This window comes from Danio rerio, chromosome 9 (genome assembly GCF_052040795.2).
Source record: "Danio rerio strain M-AB ecotype USA chromosome 9, GRCz13ab, whole genome shotgun sequence".
Taxonomy (NCBI): domain Eukaryota; kingdom Metazoa; phylum Chordata; class Actinopteri; order Cypriniformes; family Danionidae; genus Danio; species Danio rerio.
This window is the reverse complement of record NC_141029.1, coordinates 20,111,081-20,130,246: the sequence shown is the minus strand read 5'-3', so window position 1 is coordinate 20,130,246 and position 19,166 is coordinate 20,111,081. Positions and strand designations below refer to the sequence as shown.

The following is a 19,166-nucleotide window of genomic DNA, read 5'->3' as shown; positions in this document are numbered from 1 at the left end:
AGATCCAAATGGCTGCGCCTGCTCATATGCAAAGAATAAGGTCAATAAGACATTACATATTTACATTTGAAGATTATATTCAAGTTTTAGAATTAAGCTTACAATGTCTGTAGTTTTTTTGCAATATAGTAATCTATCTATAACTGCATGTTACTAAACCTAAAAGGTCAGGGAACAATAGTTATATGGGCTTCATTAGTTATTAAACTACAAATTTTAAAAACGAACAAAATGATTGCCTCTATAAAGCTAAAAAGACTCTGTTTGAAAAGATTCTAGTTTCCTCAAGCATTTGTAAACATGTACACTCTGTATAAGAAGCAGAAGTGCTGAGTGTGCATGATCGCACATTCAAAACCTAAAGTAAAAGCAAGCGTGCACTCAAAAGAGATTCCAGTACCTGCCATAGACATAGCAGCTCCCTGATGTGCGCATTATACAAAATATCATTATATTATATTACATCCACCCCCTTCCCCTCAAAGAGAGCATGAGAAAAAAAAAATCCAATTTTACATCAGCCAAATTCCGAGATCTGTATTTACACAGGAAAAAAACACACACATCCCTGTTTCCCTATTTCTATAGGAAAGCATGCTGCATTCATCACATTTCATGAGGCCTTTCATACATCAGCCTCTTTCACAAGTATGACAAACAGTATGGGTGCCTGCACACCATTATTAACAGCACTGTAATAAAGGATTTCTCAGAAGCACTGGAGGATGGGACAAATCTGGCACACTTTCTCTGCAGGACGTCCTCCCTGCAGTCAGAGGCCTTATCGCTCCACTACAGATACAATCACAGAGACCATCACTTATTTCACAGAGAGTATTAGTGGTCTAGAGGAGCACACAAGGGCTGATACAGACACACAAAAACAGTGTCCATGTATGTATGTCTAAATTTATAAGAATATGTGAAGTATGTCTGATAATATCTTTTCTTATGGAGAAAGTCTTATTTGTTTTGTTTCAGCAAGAATAAAAGCAGTTATTAATTTTTTAAAAAACATTTTTGTAACAAAATTATTAGCCCCTTTAAGCTAATTTTTTTTTTGATAGTCTACAGAACAAACCATCATTATACAATAACTTGCCTAATTACCCTAACCTGCCTAGTTTACCTTATTAACCTAGTTAAGCCTTTAAATGTCACTTTAAGCTGTATAGAAGTGTCTTAAAAAATATCAAGTAAAATGTTATTTACAGTCATCATGTCAAAGATAAAATAAATCTGTTATTAGAAATAAGTTTTTAAAACTATTATGCTTAGAAATGTGCTGAAACAATCTTCCCTCCATTAAACAGAAATTGGTGAAAAAAATAAACATGGGCGCTAATAATTCAGGGGGGCTAATAATTCTGACTTCAACTGTGTGTGTGTGTGTGTGTGTGTGTGTGTATATATATATATATATATATATATATATATATATATATATATATATATATATATATATATATATATATATATATATATATATATATATATAAATCATGTGTGTTATACATTTATGTTTTTTTTAGGACAGATGAATAGTATATGTTGTGTATATATACACATACACAGCAACCTCTGAGCACTGTAAGAAATAAATGCACAGGACAGGAGGGAAAAACTGAAAAAGGCAAGGTGAGGCCATTAACCTTGAACAGAAAAACAGTGCGGGTACATTGACCATGGAGGGGAAAAACGACTCCTGCTCAGTGTTTATTAGGTGAGACCCTGCACTTAAAAAGACCACAGCAAAAAAAAAAGAAAAAAAACAAAAAAAAAACAATTCACTAGACAGTGATTTATAACCTGTGTTGTACAGATCAGAGCGAACAAATCTAAATGCAACCGATCGGACCTAAATACAACTGTAACTGCTGCCTTATCACTGCTGTTTATAGACAGGAATATATGCTTTTGTTCAAGTTTAGTTAATAATTATTAATGAGTTGAAGCTATTACTACCAACAGCTATATACACTACCTGACAAAAGTCTGGTCATTTTTCAAGTTTTAGGATAATAACTGACAAATAATAACTTGACTTAGTTGATTATTTAGTATCAGAAGTGGCTAATATGAAAGGCAAATGCCCCTAGATTATGCTCATTTTACCCAAATAAAAGATGATCAAGCCTTGATTTTTAATTATTTTGATTGGGACATTAAGGTCTGATTTTGCTTAGACAAAAGTATTAACAGAAATAATGTACAGTATAAAATATAAATGCATGGTGCAGTGGAAAAAGAATTAATATTATGCATGAACTTAGAGGAATGCATCCATACATCTCTGCAATGACTCAAATCACTTATTAATAAAGTCATCTGGAATGGCAAAAAAAGCATCTTTCATCTTACCCTTGACATGCTCAATAAGGATCATTCATGTCTGGTGACTGGGCTGGCCAGCCCTGGAGCACCTAGACCTTTTTTTTTTTTTTTTGCTTTCAGGAACTTTGATGTGAAGGCTGAAGTGTGAGAAGCTCACCTTATGTTTACGTTCATAATATTTATTTTATTTGCTAATTAATAACCTCAAGTGGAACTCTGAATCGGCGTCTCATTTTGGAGTCTGATACTGTCCACTGTAGGTCACATTTCGGTTGCAGATGAATACTTTGTGAGCCTTCCTGACTGAATGAATAACATACGTGGCAAGGCAACCCAGGGAGCTAAAATATAATTGATTAAAACTGACATTGGGTTAAATGTTGTTTTAAATGACCAAAACAAAGACAGCCGTTCCAGCACATAAAGCACATTTTCAAAGCTGACTATTTGACTTTAGCATTGTTTTTTAGTTAAACAAGTATATTCACTTAGCATGTTTGTAAATATCTGCAAACATATGCATTTTATGCTTTAGAAAAGTCAAAAACTTACATACAGCACATTTAAGTCACTTTAGATCCGGTTTGCCCAAATGTAATACTGGAGGGCTAGTTTAGATCAAATTCCAAATAGACACACACAAGCCAGATAATCAAGCTCTTACTAGGAATACTAAAAACTTTGTTAAAAAAAAAAGTTGGAGCTAAACTCTACAGGATATCAGCCCTCTGGGATAGTTTGGGCATCTCTGCTTTAGATAAAATAATCTGTTTTAAAGTTTTTTGACCCAAGTTTTTAGGTTTTAACAATGTGTCACTATTTCAGTTTGCTTTTTAATCTCATGTATTATAAGATTATTGAGATGTAATAGTGTCTCAGATTTAAACTTCAGTCCTAAAATTACATTAGAGTGATTTAACTGACTTATTACTATGAACTGATTAAAATGACTAGAAAATAGATTTAAACGCAAACATTTAAAGTGTCATTTTGTTTATAAATATGTGAAATTGTAAGTAAAAGTTGCTGTTTATCACTATGTACAGTTATTATTAGTGAATATAAATGCTAATTATTGAATATTATTCAATGCTTGTTTTTTACTGTATATTGTTTAGAAAATATTTTAGATCTAGTACTTGCAAACGTTTGAAGTGATGATTCACCTGCTCCATCTTGTTGTGTACAGTTCTTATGTATGCCTTATATTACGTCAAGTCAGCACTGCAGGCATGTAAGCCCTCTTTAAAGAGTGTGTTATGACAAATGACAAATGCTCTTCAAATCAATAATGTAATCAACACCCATCTCTTCCTCTGTCTGCTCAGACAATACGTTGAGCTAGAGCTGAGTCAGAATTATTGACCAACACACAACCACCCGACACGACGACCTGAACTACTGACCTTTATCTGGATGATTTAGGACCATGATCCTTCTGTGGGCTTCCCGTACCTTTGTCTTAGTGCTGGTCGGACTGCGCAAAACAAGAAAACAGAGGATTTTAGAAAAGGTGCACACTGACATCTGGTGGCCAAAGAGTGAACAGATTTTTTTTTTGCACTTTTCATCAGCATGTGCGGTCTGTCTCCATCACTGCACACATAAGCTGGAAATACTCAATCTGTACATTCCCTAAAATTCCCCAAATTAGTGGGGGAAAAACTACAGAACTAAAAAAAAAAAGTGTCACCCATGTTTTTTTTTATTTTTTTATTTTACTTTGAGTGACAAATTTAAAAACACCATTTGACAAAATGACAAAAGGAAAAAGAAACAATTTTTTAAATTTTTTTTACATGCATTTGAATTAACTTTAAATGAGAAATTAACAAAACGTTAATTTCAAATTTCTTAATCTTATAGTCATTTCAACTAATATAGATCAACTAGAAGTTAAACAAATACATGTCATATACATGTCAGACATATATTATATTGACAAATATGGATATTTTAGCTCCATCTTTTGAAAGACTTATTATTTAAGCCTTAGTGTTGATTGACATTAATATTATGTGGAAATATACCCAAATATACTATAAATACCTAAATATACCTTTTAATTTTTACAGCCAAACTTCAGATTGTGACAAATGCAAGCATGAAATAAATAAATGAATGAATGATTAAATAAACAAATAAATAAATGACTGAATAAATAAATGAATGAAAATATAAATGACCGAATAAATGACTGAATGAAGAGTAAAATGAATACATAAATTAATAAATACATGAGTTGAATAAATGAATGAATGAAATTAAATTAATAAGTAAATGTATAAATAAATGACTGAATAAATGAATGAATGAACGGAATGAATAAATGACTGAATAAAGGAATTAATGAAATTACTAAATGAATAAATGATTTGAATTAATGAATGAAATTAATAAATGAATGAATAAATAAATGAATAAATGAATGAAATTACTAAATAAATTAATTAATTAATTAATAAAATGATTGAATAAACTAATAAATGAATGAAATAAATGAATAAAAAAATGACTGAATAAATAAATTAAATAATAAATAAATGACTGAATAAGGCAGCACAGTGGTGCAGTAGGTAGCACGATCGCTTCACAGCAAGAAGGTTGCTGGTTCGAGCTTCGGCTGTGTCAGTTGGCATTTCTGTGTACAGTTTGCATGTTCTCCCCATGTTGGCGTGGGTTTCCTCCGTTTGCTCCAGTTTCTCCGCAGTCCAAAGACATGTGGTATAGGTGAATTGAATAAGCTTAATTGTCAGCAGTTTATGTGTGTGAATGAGAGTGTATGGGTGTTTCCCGGTGGCCGGTTGCAGCTGGAAGGGCATCAGCTGCGTAAAAACAAATGCTCGATAAGTTGGCGGTTCATTCCGCTGTGGTAACCCCTGATTAATAAAAGCCGAAAAGAAACTGTATGAATGAATGACTAAAATAATGCATACAATAAATTAATAAATGACTGAATGAATGAATAAACTAACTAATAAATAAATGAATAAATAAATAACTGAAAAAATGAATTAACTAATTGAATAAATAAATTAAAACATAAATGACTGTACTAATAAAAAAATGACTGAATGAATGAATAATTGAATGAATGAATGAATGAATGAATGAATGAAATAATGCATGAAATAAACAAATAAAAAATTAAAAAATGACAGAATGAATGAAATTTATAAATAAATAACTGAATAAATAAATTAATGAAATGAATAAATAAATAAATGAAAACATAAATGACTGAATGAATGAATGAATAAAAAAATAAATGACTGTTCGAATGAATAAATGAAATTAAATAAAAAATAAATGAATGAATGAATGAATGAATGAATGAATTGAAGAATAAATTAAATAAATATTATTATATACTGATTAAATTAATAAATAAATTAACTAATAAATAAATCCCTGAATTAAGAGATAAATGTAAGAATAAATAAAATAATGCATTAAATAAACACATACATACTTGAATAAATAAATGACTGAGTGAATGAAATGAATAAATAAATAAATTTAACCACAAATGACTGAATAAATGAATGAATGAAATGAATAAATAAATGACAATGAATGAAATCAATCAATAAATAATTGACTGAATAAATAAATAAAGATCAAAAATATTTTGTCTTTCTTTTCTTTTTCATCCATTTGAAATCTGTTAAACAAGTCTGTTTAAAACAAATAAAATGTCTTGTAACTTTTATTCTTGTTTATGTAAAGCAATTTGTAAAGCACAACTACAATTTTGTATGAAAAGAGCTATATAAATAAACTTGACTTGCCAATAGATAAATAAATGAATACATTCTACAGCCAGATTACAGTAGTAATATATCCACACTTTTTAATAAAGCTCCAATAATTAATAGCAGTTATTATATTCGTTAACATTAACTAAGAATGACCAATATTTGTACACAACATAATAATCATTGTTCAACATTGACCATTATTAAAATGCAAAGTTGTGCTTGTTAACATTAGTTTATGCACTGTGAGTTAACAACAACCAAGAATTAATTTATTGACTTTATTTTCACTTTATAACGTTAATCATTTGTTCATGTTAGTAAAAACTCAAACATTAACTAATGGAAAGTTATTGAAAAATGTTACCAGTAATATTTATTTTTAAAAACACCCATTGACATTTCAGAATTTCTTAACCTTAAACATTATACATGTTAAACATTTTATTCCATATGAAAGCTTGAGTTATGGTCTGAAGGCAGGTGGTTTTAGGCTAGTTGGCTTCACAATGCATCCTTACTGGAAGATAAATAAATGTCTTCCCGGCCTACAGCTTTCAGGCTCTGCATCTGAGTCACAGCCGAATAGCCAGAAGTGATGATTAAAAGATACATTAATGCTCAGAAGCGCTCATTCCTACCAACCAACCCTCCTCTAAAGTCTCAAATTATCTGCACGAGTGGGCGCTTGAGAAGGGCCAGAGCAACTAATTAAAACACTGTGATGATTCCAGAATGCGATGACGAATCCGTCAGGCAAAGCTGTGTTTGTGGGAAGAGTCAGTATCTCCGGCAAATACGTATATGTGAGGCAGTCGAGAGACAAAACTGCACTTATTTCATTCATTTAAAGGGAAACATCCTGTTAATTTGGTCACCCTCATATCATTTAAGATCCACATGACATTTTTTCTCAAGTAGAGCAATAAAAAAATTTTATTGATACATATTCATCTAAATGAATTAGATGAATATGTAGTCATTGGTGATTCGTATAATGGCAGTCAATGGTTTGTTGGATTAAAAATGAAGATGTTCTTAAAGGTCCAAATCGATAGGCAGGGTGATGCACTGAGGTCTTACACTGTTTCCAAACAACATATGATGCCTCAACGTGTGACAAAAATGATCCTTTCTATGTTAAAAGTTGTTTTTGTTCTAACCATCTGCAACAGCAATGTTCAAAATTCTATTTCTGCGACATCGTGACAAAACAACAGTATAAACTAGTATGACAAGCCTATTTCACACAGCGATACCAGTAAATATCTGGAAAATTTCCAGAACGACTTTACCGGTGTATTCAAAAAAGCGCTGTTTACACAGGCGAGGAAGTTACAGAAATTTTTCCGGATAAGAGCATTCACACATCCATTCCAAAATACCGGTAAATTCTGACATCATTCACCACAAATGAGCTTTAAACGGCTGCGCTTGTATTTGTAAACATTTGACTACATTACAAACTCTGTGGATGATCAATATTGTGAACAACTTTCGCAGGATCACTTTCGCATTTCGAGATGTTCATAATATGTGCGTGTGCAGGCGCTCACAGGCTGTTTCACAGGCACACGCAAAGCTTGAAGGTAAACAAACAACGGCTTATCATAAGCATCTCATCAATGATTATTTACACAGTTGGCATTAAAAAGAACATATAAACGTGATCTGACTAATTTCTAGCTGCTAAATGTGTCTGGAAAAATATTCAAAGGCTTTTATTCTCATAAACCGCGCGGACGTAAATGCGTCTGACTGTTGTGATTGGCTAAAGCAGACGTCTCACGTCAGCACGTTCTAGACGTGCACGCGCTTATTCCGGCAATCTTCCTTCTGCATTCACACAGCGCAGCATTCCGGCAAATTGTCGGTAATGTTACAACTTCTCTTTCCGGAAAATAGCCATGCAGAACGAATTTACCGGTATTTTCAAAAAGGACCAAAAAGGCCGGTAATTTTCCGGAAAGGTCTGTATGTGTGAAAGGGGCTATTGATCACCTCAGGGACAGATTATGTGCTTTACTCAGTGTTAAATGCTACCAATGTGCATTTAAATGTCATTATATCTGAGACTTATTGCTCTACTACTGAAAGCAGCTGATAGTTCACTGCCATCTGGCAGAACTACTCATAGTTCACCTCAGACTTTGAAAATAAAATAACTAGTTGAAGGTTTGCACTAACTACTGCGCCACTGCATCGCCACAGGTGTTATTATATTACATTTATTATCTCAGTTTTCAATGTCACAAGATCCTACAGAAATCATTCAAATATGCTAATTTAATACGGGATGCTTCATAGCTTTGTTGTTTTCGGCATACTAAAAATAATACATAAAAGACATTTGCCTGTCTTTTTTTATTAATTTGATAGATTTTTGATTAACTTTTGTGCATTTTAACAAACGTTCATCTTTTTCATTGTGTTTTTTGTTAATGCAAACAGCACAAATCTTTGCAAAAAAAAATGTCTTTTGATTTAACTTTTCTTATTTCATATAAATTAATTTTTTTAAAACAAATTGATCTTCTTGGAACTTTCAAGACAAAAATGGCCCCAAAGAAATGTACTAAAACTGCCGTATTTAATCCCAGTGCCAATTAAAGAGCTAGTTGCCAAGTATGTGAAGTAGCAGGCAAGGCTTTTAAATTGTAATTATTGAAAATAAAATGCAAAACATTTTGGCACATTTTTCAGGTTTGGCTAGCTCCACCTATAGTATTTATAATTGGGGCTGATGCTGGTTAAAAAAAAAACAATGTATACATGGAGGTGAAAATGTCAAAAAATATTACACCTGGATTTTTTTAATGATTGTTTTCGTGACACATTTTTTTGCAACTTTTTATAACACCTAAGAGTTAACATAAGTGCATTTCAAAATAAACTATCCTACATAACTTAATAATGCTAAAAGTGATATTAAATGTGTGCCAAGAGATCAAAGAATATGAAAGCAAACAGCAACACTACTGAGGCCAGTTATTTCAGCTGCAACTGACAGAAAAGTAAATCTGAAAACAGATGAGTCCAGAATAATAAAAATGATTAACCTCAAATCAGAACAGTTTTATGAGGTTGACCGAGTTCATACTGGTCACATCCAAGAAATATTGGTTCCAGTCTGGTTTGGTTGTATGAAAACATTAGTCTGGTTTGATTGACAACACAAAGACATGAGCCACATGTTTATGACGCAAGTGCCGCCACACAGGATGTGATGCGTGTGCGGTGTGAGTCACACCTGGTGTGGGACCTTGTGAACTTGAAGGGGAAATTTGTAGCGAAATATACCCTCCAAGGAGGATGAGGAGGAGGGTGGTCCACCAAAAGCAGATTACAAAGTTAAAAGACGGCTGAGAATTTTTCCCATTAGACGTTACAGGATCAAAGCCGTGACGACAGGACATGACAACCAACTGCAGACCAAAAGAATTGCCCCCAGACTTAACCGCAAGCTCTTCTGGGAAGTTTAGTGATGCAGTGTGTGTATATACTGTAAAACACCTTTGTTTTCTTCCATGACAACTCATAATGAGAGAATTCAGTAAGAGGAATTGCAGTGATTTAGGGCTTTTTGTTTAGCACGCAATTACCTGATCCCTAGAATGAGGCTGGCTTCCCGTCTGGTCATCTTCTGCTCAAATCCACCTTTGTAATATGCGGAAAATGACTGGGGAAAGAAAAGAATAGTGTTGAAAACAATAGTCCAGATTCAAAGTCAAGTTCTGTCAACAGCATATCTGTGGTAAAATGTCAATTACCAGAATAAAAGTGATTTCTTCCTCGCTTTTAAACAGAGTGAGCGATAACACACACACAGAATTCTACAACCTCGGGTTATGAAACTAGGATCATAGAATCATTTGTGAACTTTCAATCTTCCAATTTGGTTGTCATGATACACACAAATAGACATGATGAAGCATAGACATTACGTTGGTAATCCGTAATCAGATGTCCATTCACCCAGAAAAGTAGTCCCAGCTGAAAACCATTCCACCATCAACAAGGCTCAAATTATAAACAGGGTTTAGGCGAATAACTGCTTCAAGTGCTTTAACAAAAATATAGGCTTCGGATTTCTAAATAATCTTCAGGAAAAATAGAGAAGAGGCAACATCAGCTTTTACAGTAATCAATATTGTGCCCCAAATGTTAAAACGTTCCATTAACCACAATATGACATGTCTGAAGGGCAATGTGTACTCTCAATATTAAAGGGATGCTTCACATAAAAATTCAAGTTTACTCACTATTTACTCAAGTGGTTCTAAACGTTTATGAAAAACGTTCTTCTGAAAAAGCTGGAAACCTACAACCACTGACTTTCATAGTAGGAGACATAAATACTGTAAATGTCAATTATTACAGGTTTCCAACATTTGTCAAAAAGTTTTATTGTGTGTTTAACAGAAGGGAGAGTAATTAAATTAAATTACACCCTTTAATGTAACTTTTTTTTTACCTTTTTTTTATATACCTTTTTTACCTTAATGTGAAAATGGAGGTTTTAATTATAAGGTTCAACTTTACTGGAGAATCTGACTTGCACTAGTGTCAAATTAGTCAAAAGCAGTAAAATGATGTAAGTTTGTTGTAATTGACTACTAAAAAAAGCATTTGCAACATGCATTGTTAAATTGGGATTTCTGTATAGTTGAGCAAAAGCGACATTTCAGAACACATGAGATTGATGAAGTCACTGCTGAGTTAAACTATAATGGAGTGTAAGATAATATTTAACATTTTAAGGCCTGACAGAGTTTTCAGCATTCAGCAACATGACATTTTACCAATTGAAGATTTAAAAAAAAGAAACATTTTATTACTTTTTATTCTTTAGCAAAGACTTTTCAGTGTAATTTTTACATTTACAAAATTAAAACTGTTTATTTCACAGCCATTGTATTTATCTGTTTTCGACCTTTTATGCATGTTTCACTTCCATACAGAATCATCCCAATCAACCAAAATAAATAAATTTAGTAACAAATTTAGGGACCAATTCTCACTATTACCTAATGTAGTTACTTGTTAGCACGTGATATTAAGACATTGGCTGCTTATTATTACTTTTAAACTACCTAACCTGCATGATCTTATTGTACATCCCTAACTCATACCAATACCTAAACTACCCTAATAATTGATAACAAAGAGCAAATTAGGAATTGTTTGAAGCAAAAGTTAATTGTCTGCTAATAGTGAGAATTGAACCTTAGAATAAACTATTACCATACATGCTGTGCTATTCAACTAATTTGGTGTAATTCTATAGATATATCACAACATATAAATCACAGAAAAAATAAATATCGTGCAGCCCTACTTGCCATGTTCTGCTTTGACTATTTATTAGTCAAATTACGCACATTCATTTAGGTTTTGTCATAGAAATCTAGCTGGAAGATGGACAAAATTAGTACACTAAAGATTTTTATTTATGAAACTTTAATTTCAGCATTGCAATAAAGGCTAAGCTTCACTTTTTTGAGGTTACAGATTCTTCAGTAAAAAACAGAGACGTGTTTTGTTTCTACACTTTATTACAGTAACGAACCAAATCTATGTAGCTTTTATGACAATTAATTTTAATTTTTATGACCTAATCTTTAGGATATTTTTTGTGATACCTTGAACCATTACATTTAAGATAACTACAGCTATTCAAGAAAGTCTTTAAAAAATGTCAACATGGGGAAAAAAAGAAAACAGCACACAGGTTAGGAATGCATGTAGTCACGAGGGTGAGTAAACAATGCCAGAATTTTCATTGTTTTTTTTTTTGTTTTTTTTTTGCTGAACTAATTAAAATTCCATTACAGGATAACATTGGTCTGTGGCTCCTTCAGAAATTGAACATCCTGGAGAATTTCAGACGGGTTGAGTAAAAACATGTGTTCATTCAGAGAGCGAGGAAGGTCAGAGTGTTCTGTCCGGTCTCGGCCCAAAACATGCCACTTAATCACACTCATCCATAATATGATTCACCAAAACATGGAATCATAGGATTAATAACTGTAATAATGATCTACAACAAGAGTGTTCAGCAGCGAACCTGCTGAAATACTCAGAGCTTATAGTATTTTCAGAGTGCACACAGGTGGACAAGCTTGAGTCAAAACACTGGGAACCTGCCCCAGCCACACAACCCTGGAGGATTAAGAGGAACGCGAATAAACCAGGTTTTTAATACCCCTTCAAAAACAAGAGGCACAGCGTGAACTACAGTAAGACTGGATGAATCAGTTCTCTAACCTTGAGCAAAAAGTTTAATATGCCAAAAAATAAGCAAACAAGCACCTTAAGATGTAGAAATGAACATGGAGACATCTACATTTATTTGCCACAAACTATCACTTACTGAAATAGAATCTGTGCTATGCTGGAACTTTTCAAAATGGGAATACCGATCAATTCACAGGGTGCTACATCACACTAACAATCGCATATTGTGGTTTTTGGTACAAGGTATGCTTAAACCAAATTTAAATAATTTAACGATAATGTGTAAACAGTAGAGCAATTTAAATATTTGGGTTTATGGCTGGATTCTGAACTTTCTTTTAAACGCAATGATTATAAACTTGTAAAGAAAATCCTTAAAATTAAGCTTTGGTTGCCAGAATTTTACCATTAAAAATGCGGTAGCCACTGTTAACAAAAAGTTAATTTTTTATAATAAACAACAGCATTTCATTCATTTAAAGTGTTATACACCAATGTTTTGATGAAATTACATCTACACGTTGTATCTTTACTTACTTTAAGAAAAACAACTACAGTATAAGCATGTCAGGATGAGATCAAAATAAAGTAATGCAATACACATTATTTATCTAAATTACTTGTAACATAACTACGTTCATAAATTATTAGAAAAAAAAAGAACCATAATAATGTCAACGAAAAGCATAAAAAGTGTCATGCAGGGAATTCTGGAAAAGTTTTTAAAAATTTACAGTGTTTTCTTCATAAGATTAGTTTTCTAACCAGTGTTTTGTATAAATCTACCCTCAATATTTGCTTTGCAACTTATATTACCATTTTTTTATTATGCAGTTGTAGTTCATCACAATACAACCAAAGCTAATCTGTTCCATCTCACTATAACCTACTGTATAATAAATTGTGTAGATTTGTTACTGTACCACTATCAAGTACTTAAATGGTTTTTACACAATTTTAAAAGGCACATTCACTGGATACAATTAATATATATTTTTAATTATACACTGTAGCTATCCTACTCATATACGTCAACATTTGATATATTCATCTTCATATCAATTAAGACTAGGGCTGCTCAATATCGTTTCAGCATTGATATCGCAATGTGATCATTCGCAATAGACACAAAGCAGGATACGTAATGTTCAGTTTAAATTATAATTTATCATTTGCTAGTGTTTTTGATGCCTGTGATTGTATAATGATTTTAAAAGCATATAGGTATAAGAAATTTTACCTTTTTTTACTTAACTACAAATAATTGCATTGAATTATTTACATTTTTATTATTCAGTTACTGACTAGGGAAACAGTAAAACACTTTTTTATTACAATTGTATCTTTTTCTTGAATGTATATCCAGATTGCCATGCATGAGAATACTCACAACACATGCAAATAAAGAAATGTACTGTAAATAGCACAGACCACAACTTAATGTGTCAGGGGACCCCAAAAGCTTTAGATTTTTTTTATTAGATTTTATGGAGATGCACTCCCACTACAGAATCAGCCCAGTTGATCTAACAATAGGATTTTTTCCAAATAGAGATAATTGAAGCATCTTCTTTTATAATTGTACTGACATGTGGCTATGGTGATGAAGTAAAGCTGAAGTAAATCGCTGTAATTTATTACAAAGATGCACGGTTTTAAAAACATCATAAACTTGTAAAACTCACTCTTGTTCACATTTGATGATGATTAATGATCCTAGCAAACTGAACAGATCTTTTATTCCCAATTGCTTTGCACACATCCTGTCTTGTTAATATGATTATACGCGTTACTACTGAGAGATGTTAATATGCAGCTGTCAATCAATTCGGGAAAACTGCACTCCTAAGTCAAGTTGCGGTCGGCCTTAAAACAGGAAGGATTTGGATCCTGTTTTAACTTCAGGAAATGTAAAAAAATAGACTTATTATGTTTATATCACCTCAACATGATTGTGGACACACTCTACCAACACACAGTTCTGTCCAAACAGCTTAAAAAAGATGATTTCCATCATAGGTGCTCTTTAATTCTTATGGTGAAATTGTATTCATATCGAAATATATCTATATCTATCTATGTCTATCAACACACACACACACACACACACACACACACACACACACACACACACACACATATATATAAGTATGCGTGTGTGTGTGTGTGTGTGTGTGTGTGTGTGTGTGTGTGTGTGTGTGTGTGTGTGTGTGTGTATGTATGTATGTATGTGTATATATATATATATGTATGTATATATATATATATATATATATATATATATATACTGTATATTTCTCGCAAAAAAAATAGCAATGTTACATTTTTGCATGTTACATTCAAGCATCCTTAATTAAAACATTCTTTTCATTATTTTTTCTTTACTCTATTAGATAAGAAAGCATTTAGGTGATCTGCTGATGGTTGATGCACAATCTGTAACCTTATTTTATATGTTTAATACAGGTTTATTTTCTATTTTTGCATCTTGCAGCTTGTAATAACTTTAGATAATGTATTTGTGTTACCATTCATTAATGCTAGGTAAAGATAAATACTAAAGAGATAAATAAAGTTCACCAAAAAAATAATGGTTTTCTCACCCCCAAGTGGCTACAAGTTTCTTTATTCCGCTGAAGAAGATATTTTAAAGAAAGCTAAAAACCTGTACCTATTGACTTCCATAATATGAAAAACAAATTGGTTACAGGTTTTCAGCTTTCTTCAAAATATCGTCTTTGTGCTCAGCAGAAGAAATAACCTTATAATAGTTTAAATAAAAAGTTAAGGGTTTGTAAATGACGACAGAATTAAACATTTTGGGTGAACTATCCCTTTAACCTTAATGTGTAATGTGTTATTATTGTATGTTGTGATTTTTATTCCAATTTAGTTATATATGTGTGTTACGTTTATTTAATTTTGTATATACACCACCTGAAAAAAGTCTTGTCATCGATCCCAGTTGTAAGAGTAACAAGTAATAACTTGACTTCTAGTTGATCATTTGGAAAAGTGGCAAACAGTAGATTTTTCTGACGAATCATCTGTTGAACTGCATCCCAATAATCACAGATACTGCAGATGACCTATTGAAACCCGCATGAACCCAAGATTCTCATAAAAATCAGTCAAGTTTGGTAAAAGAAAAATCATGGTTTGGGGTTACATTCAGTATGGGAGTGTGCAACAGATCTGAGTGGATAGCAACATCAACAGCCAATGGTGTGAGATATCAAGACATTTGTGCTGCCTATTACATTACAAACCACAAAAAAGGGCAAATTCTTTAGCATGAAATTATTTAGCAGCACTTCCTCTTATACTTTAGCCTCATCAATCAAAGTTCCTAAAAGAAAAGAAGGTCAATGTGCCCCAGGATTGACCAGCCCAGTCACCAGAAATAAACTAATGTTGAGCATGTCTGAGGTAAGATGAAAGAGGAGGCATTAAAGATGAACCCAAAGAATCTTGAAGAACTCTGGGAGTCCTGCAAGAACGCTTCCTTTACCATTCCAGATGACTTTATTAATAAGTTGTTTGGGTCATTGCAGAGATGTATGGATGCAGTCCTCCAAGCTTATGGGAGTCATACACAATATTAATTCTTTTTTCACTGCACCATGACTTTATATTCTATACTGTACTCTATTTCTGTTAAGTGTCAAGACTTTTGTCTAAGCAAAGTCAGACCTTACTGTCCAAATTAAATAATTAAAAATCAAGGCATGATCAAATTTTATTTTGGTAAAATAAGCATAATATAGAGGCCTTTGCCGTTCATATAAACCTCTTTAGATACCAAAAGATCAACTTAAAGTCAAGGTATTATTTGTTGCTTCAAAAACTTGGATAGGTGACAAACATTTTTCAGGTAGTGTTTGTAGAGAGCCCTTTAAAAATGAGCTGTAACAAAAAAAAAAAAAAAAAACCTTAATAAACACTTACCGAAGAGGGGAACTTCTTTGCAGCTTCGGTAATAACTTGACCAAGAGGCCTCCATAAATGGAAAGCATATCGACCTAAAATCACAATTGACAATAACAATTGATTGGTTAAAAAGTGTGCCACTTGATAGCAGACGATTTACAAAGTTAATTTCCAGGGTTAGCAAAGTTGGTTTATGGGTGAAACCAAGGACAAAACCACATTTTAGTCTCATTCAATACATGTTAAAGGTGAAGAAGCCTTTCAACTTCCCCTGGTATTTATTTGGTCAGCGTGCCGGTGAACTGCCAGCGGTTGTGGTTCAACTGTGAAGCAACACACTGCAAGTCAGCAGCACTCAATGAAATGAACACATAATACCTCCGAACATCCAGCATTCAATAAAAGCGCTGTGAAAGGCTGTTAAGTGGCTCGTTTAACGCAACCGAATTGTAGCTGAAGATTGTAAAAAAACATTAAAGTAATACTTTATGTGAATATTTCAGAATTTATATTTCATCAGATTCTGAAACATATTGTTGAGAGGAAAACTTTATTTTGCTTTTCCGCAAAAAAAAAAAGACTCCCTCCACTGTAATCTAAAGCCCTGCCTTTGAGCAGTGCAGACCACACACCGCCTCAGCTTTTGGCAGGAGCGCTGCCCCCTTGGTGTACTGAAATGGGAATTAGCCCCCTTCCTCAAAGCGACCACAAGTGCTATTCCATCCTGACCTCACACAGCTATGGGTGGAAGACTTGGCGACTAGCAATGATTAACTACAACGCAGCAGTAGGGAGGACTGGAGAGACACCTGCCAGAAAAGCATCAAATGTAAACAGCCTGATGACAAAGATGCTTGAATTATTTGGCCCTTTAAAAACTCTTTGATTCCTTTAATGTCAAAGGCCATTTCGACCTCATTAACCAGGGGTGAGCTTCATCTGGGGGCTTGAACAAACACTCACAGTAAGAGCGGCTAAACCATGTGCCTCATCAACATCGCCATCATCTCGAGTGCATCATAAATATCTGTGGGCAGCTTTAGCATACGCGAGGAAAGTTTAGCTAAATATTTTAAGAGGACAAAAGAGGAAAAAACTTTTATTACATTATACAATGGCTACTCTTTCCTGCTGTGAACCACAACATGAGGGATTTTAGCTTGCAAACATCTAGTCTAGAAACATACTCTGTGCCAGAACGCAAACACAAAATCTTCGCCAACATGGCATTCCAGGAGCGCAGATATTTAGTCCAACAGCACTGGGACTTTTCGCTCTTGGTATCATTTCACTTGTGTGTTTGCGAACTGCAGTCAGGATGTCACTCTGTGTTTTAGCGGTGAAGCGTTTTTAGCACACCGATTAATTCAGTATTTAAACAAATGGTCTTTATGAGCAAGTCATTGAACTTAACTCGTTCACTCAATAACACAGATCCAATCATGAAAAAACTCTCAGTGAGAAAGTGACTCACATTATGGATCATTAGTACAACCTAAAACAACAAATAATTGATAACAAAAAAAAAGATTCATATTAAAATGGTGTATTTTTTCATATTGAATGGAAATAAGGATATGATTTTTTTTCTATTTTGTATATGCAAAGGAATTTGTTCCTTTTAAGATCGGAACTAAGAGTTATGGGCACGACATATTGGGGGAAATCACCAGCTGAAAAGCAAGAAAAAGGGCCAATTAACGCCAATGAGTTGGCAAGTGCAGCTCCTTAGATGCGGCTAATAATAATCAGCTGAGTATTTAGCTTGCTCTTGGACTTTTCACTTCAGAAGCCTAAGGCGACTGAAGAGACATATTTTGCTTTGCAAAAATGGGACTAGATAGGTGCTATAGGGGCTAATAAAGAAGCAAGTCCTACATGCCCTTCTTCCCGGAGATGCACAATTAGCTCACGCAGGTAAGGACAAGGTTCTCAGCCCAAACCTGCGCTTCCTCCCTTAACTGCCTCAATATTGGGGTGGCCAGCTGGTATGACTTGCCCACTACAAGACCCCCATCCAAGGCATGTAGTTATCATTGTCTCTCATAGCCAGAGCCTACACAGCCACTTCTGCCCAGCAAGCCCTTGTCACATATGGTACCAATTGCAATCGCTGGCCAAGTTGTGCGAGGGTGGTTCTTCCCAAGGCTTTATGCATGTGCTCTGCATGGTGACCAACTTTGCTCTCATGACCACCAAGTCAGCCATCCGTGCCCTGGGGAAGACATGATGGCCAAACTAGTTGTCCAGAAACTCCACCTCTGGCTTACTCTGGCAGATACAATGTCAACAAAGCAAATTTTTTGGACAATCCTCCATCTCAGACAAGCCTATTCCAGCCCTTTCAATTGGTGCACTGTGTTTTTATGTGGACCACACTCAGAGCATAAGATCCTCTGAGCAGTTCTTCATCTGTTAAGGTAGTCTGCCGAAGAAAAGTGCCATATCAAATCAGAGGTTGGCCCACTGGATAGCAGACGCCATGGCCCGTGCATATCATAGCCATCATAGTCCCGTGGGAGTGAGAGCACACTCAACAAGGAGTGTTGCCTCCTCTTAGACATCAATACATGGTGCCTCTCTAACAAACATCTGCAGAGCTGCTGGCTGGGCTAGGATTTTACAGTCTTAAAGTAGAACAGGTTTCCTCCCATTTCCTAGGTGGTTCCAGCCAATCAGAAGGAAACTAAGCTTGGTATTGAAAAATGCTTGCTGCACCATTCACCCTAACCCAGAGATGTGTGTGCTTAAATTGCTCTTCTAAGCAAGTTCCCCATCTGGCGAATCTTAGAGAGTTCCTTCGAGGTCCCCAACACCCGACTCGGTTGGTCTGCCGTACCTCTAAAATCACTAGCCCACAGTTAGCTAGGTAAAAGGCTTGTACAACCCCAATTCTGGTAATTAAGG

The 19,166-nt window shown here is 34.0% G+C and overlaps 1 protein-coding gene across 6 annotated transcripts in view; it reads right to left on the bottom strand.

Moving 5' to 3' along the window:
* Positions 1-19,166, bottom strand: part of dnajc15 (DnaJ (Hsp40) homolog, subfamily C, member 15) — a 77,897-nt gene that overhangs the window by 46,062 nt on the left and 12,669 nt on the right. For all 6 annotated transcript variants that reach the window (XR_015498809.1, XR_015498810.1, NM_001003476.2 and 3 more), the window contains 3 exon segments: positions 16,278-16,351; positions 9,695-9,771; positions 3,741-3,811 (listed from right to left, as the gene is read on the bottom strand). Coding sequence is in view for 4 of the 6 variants with exons in the window: in NM_001003476.2 (NP_001003476.2) it covers positions 3,741-3,811; positions 9,695-9,771; positions 16,278-16,351 (222 nt within the window). In the remaining 2 variants the exon portion in view is untranslated.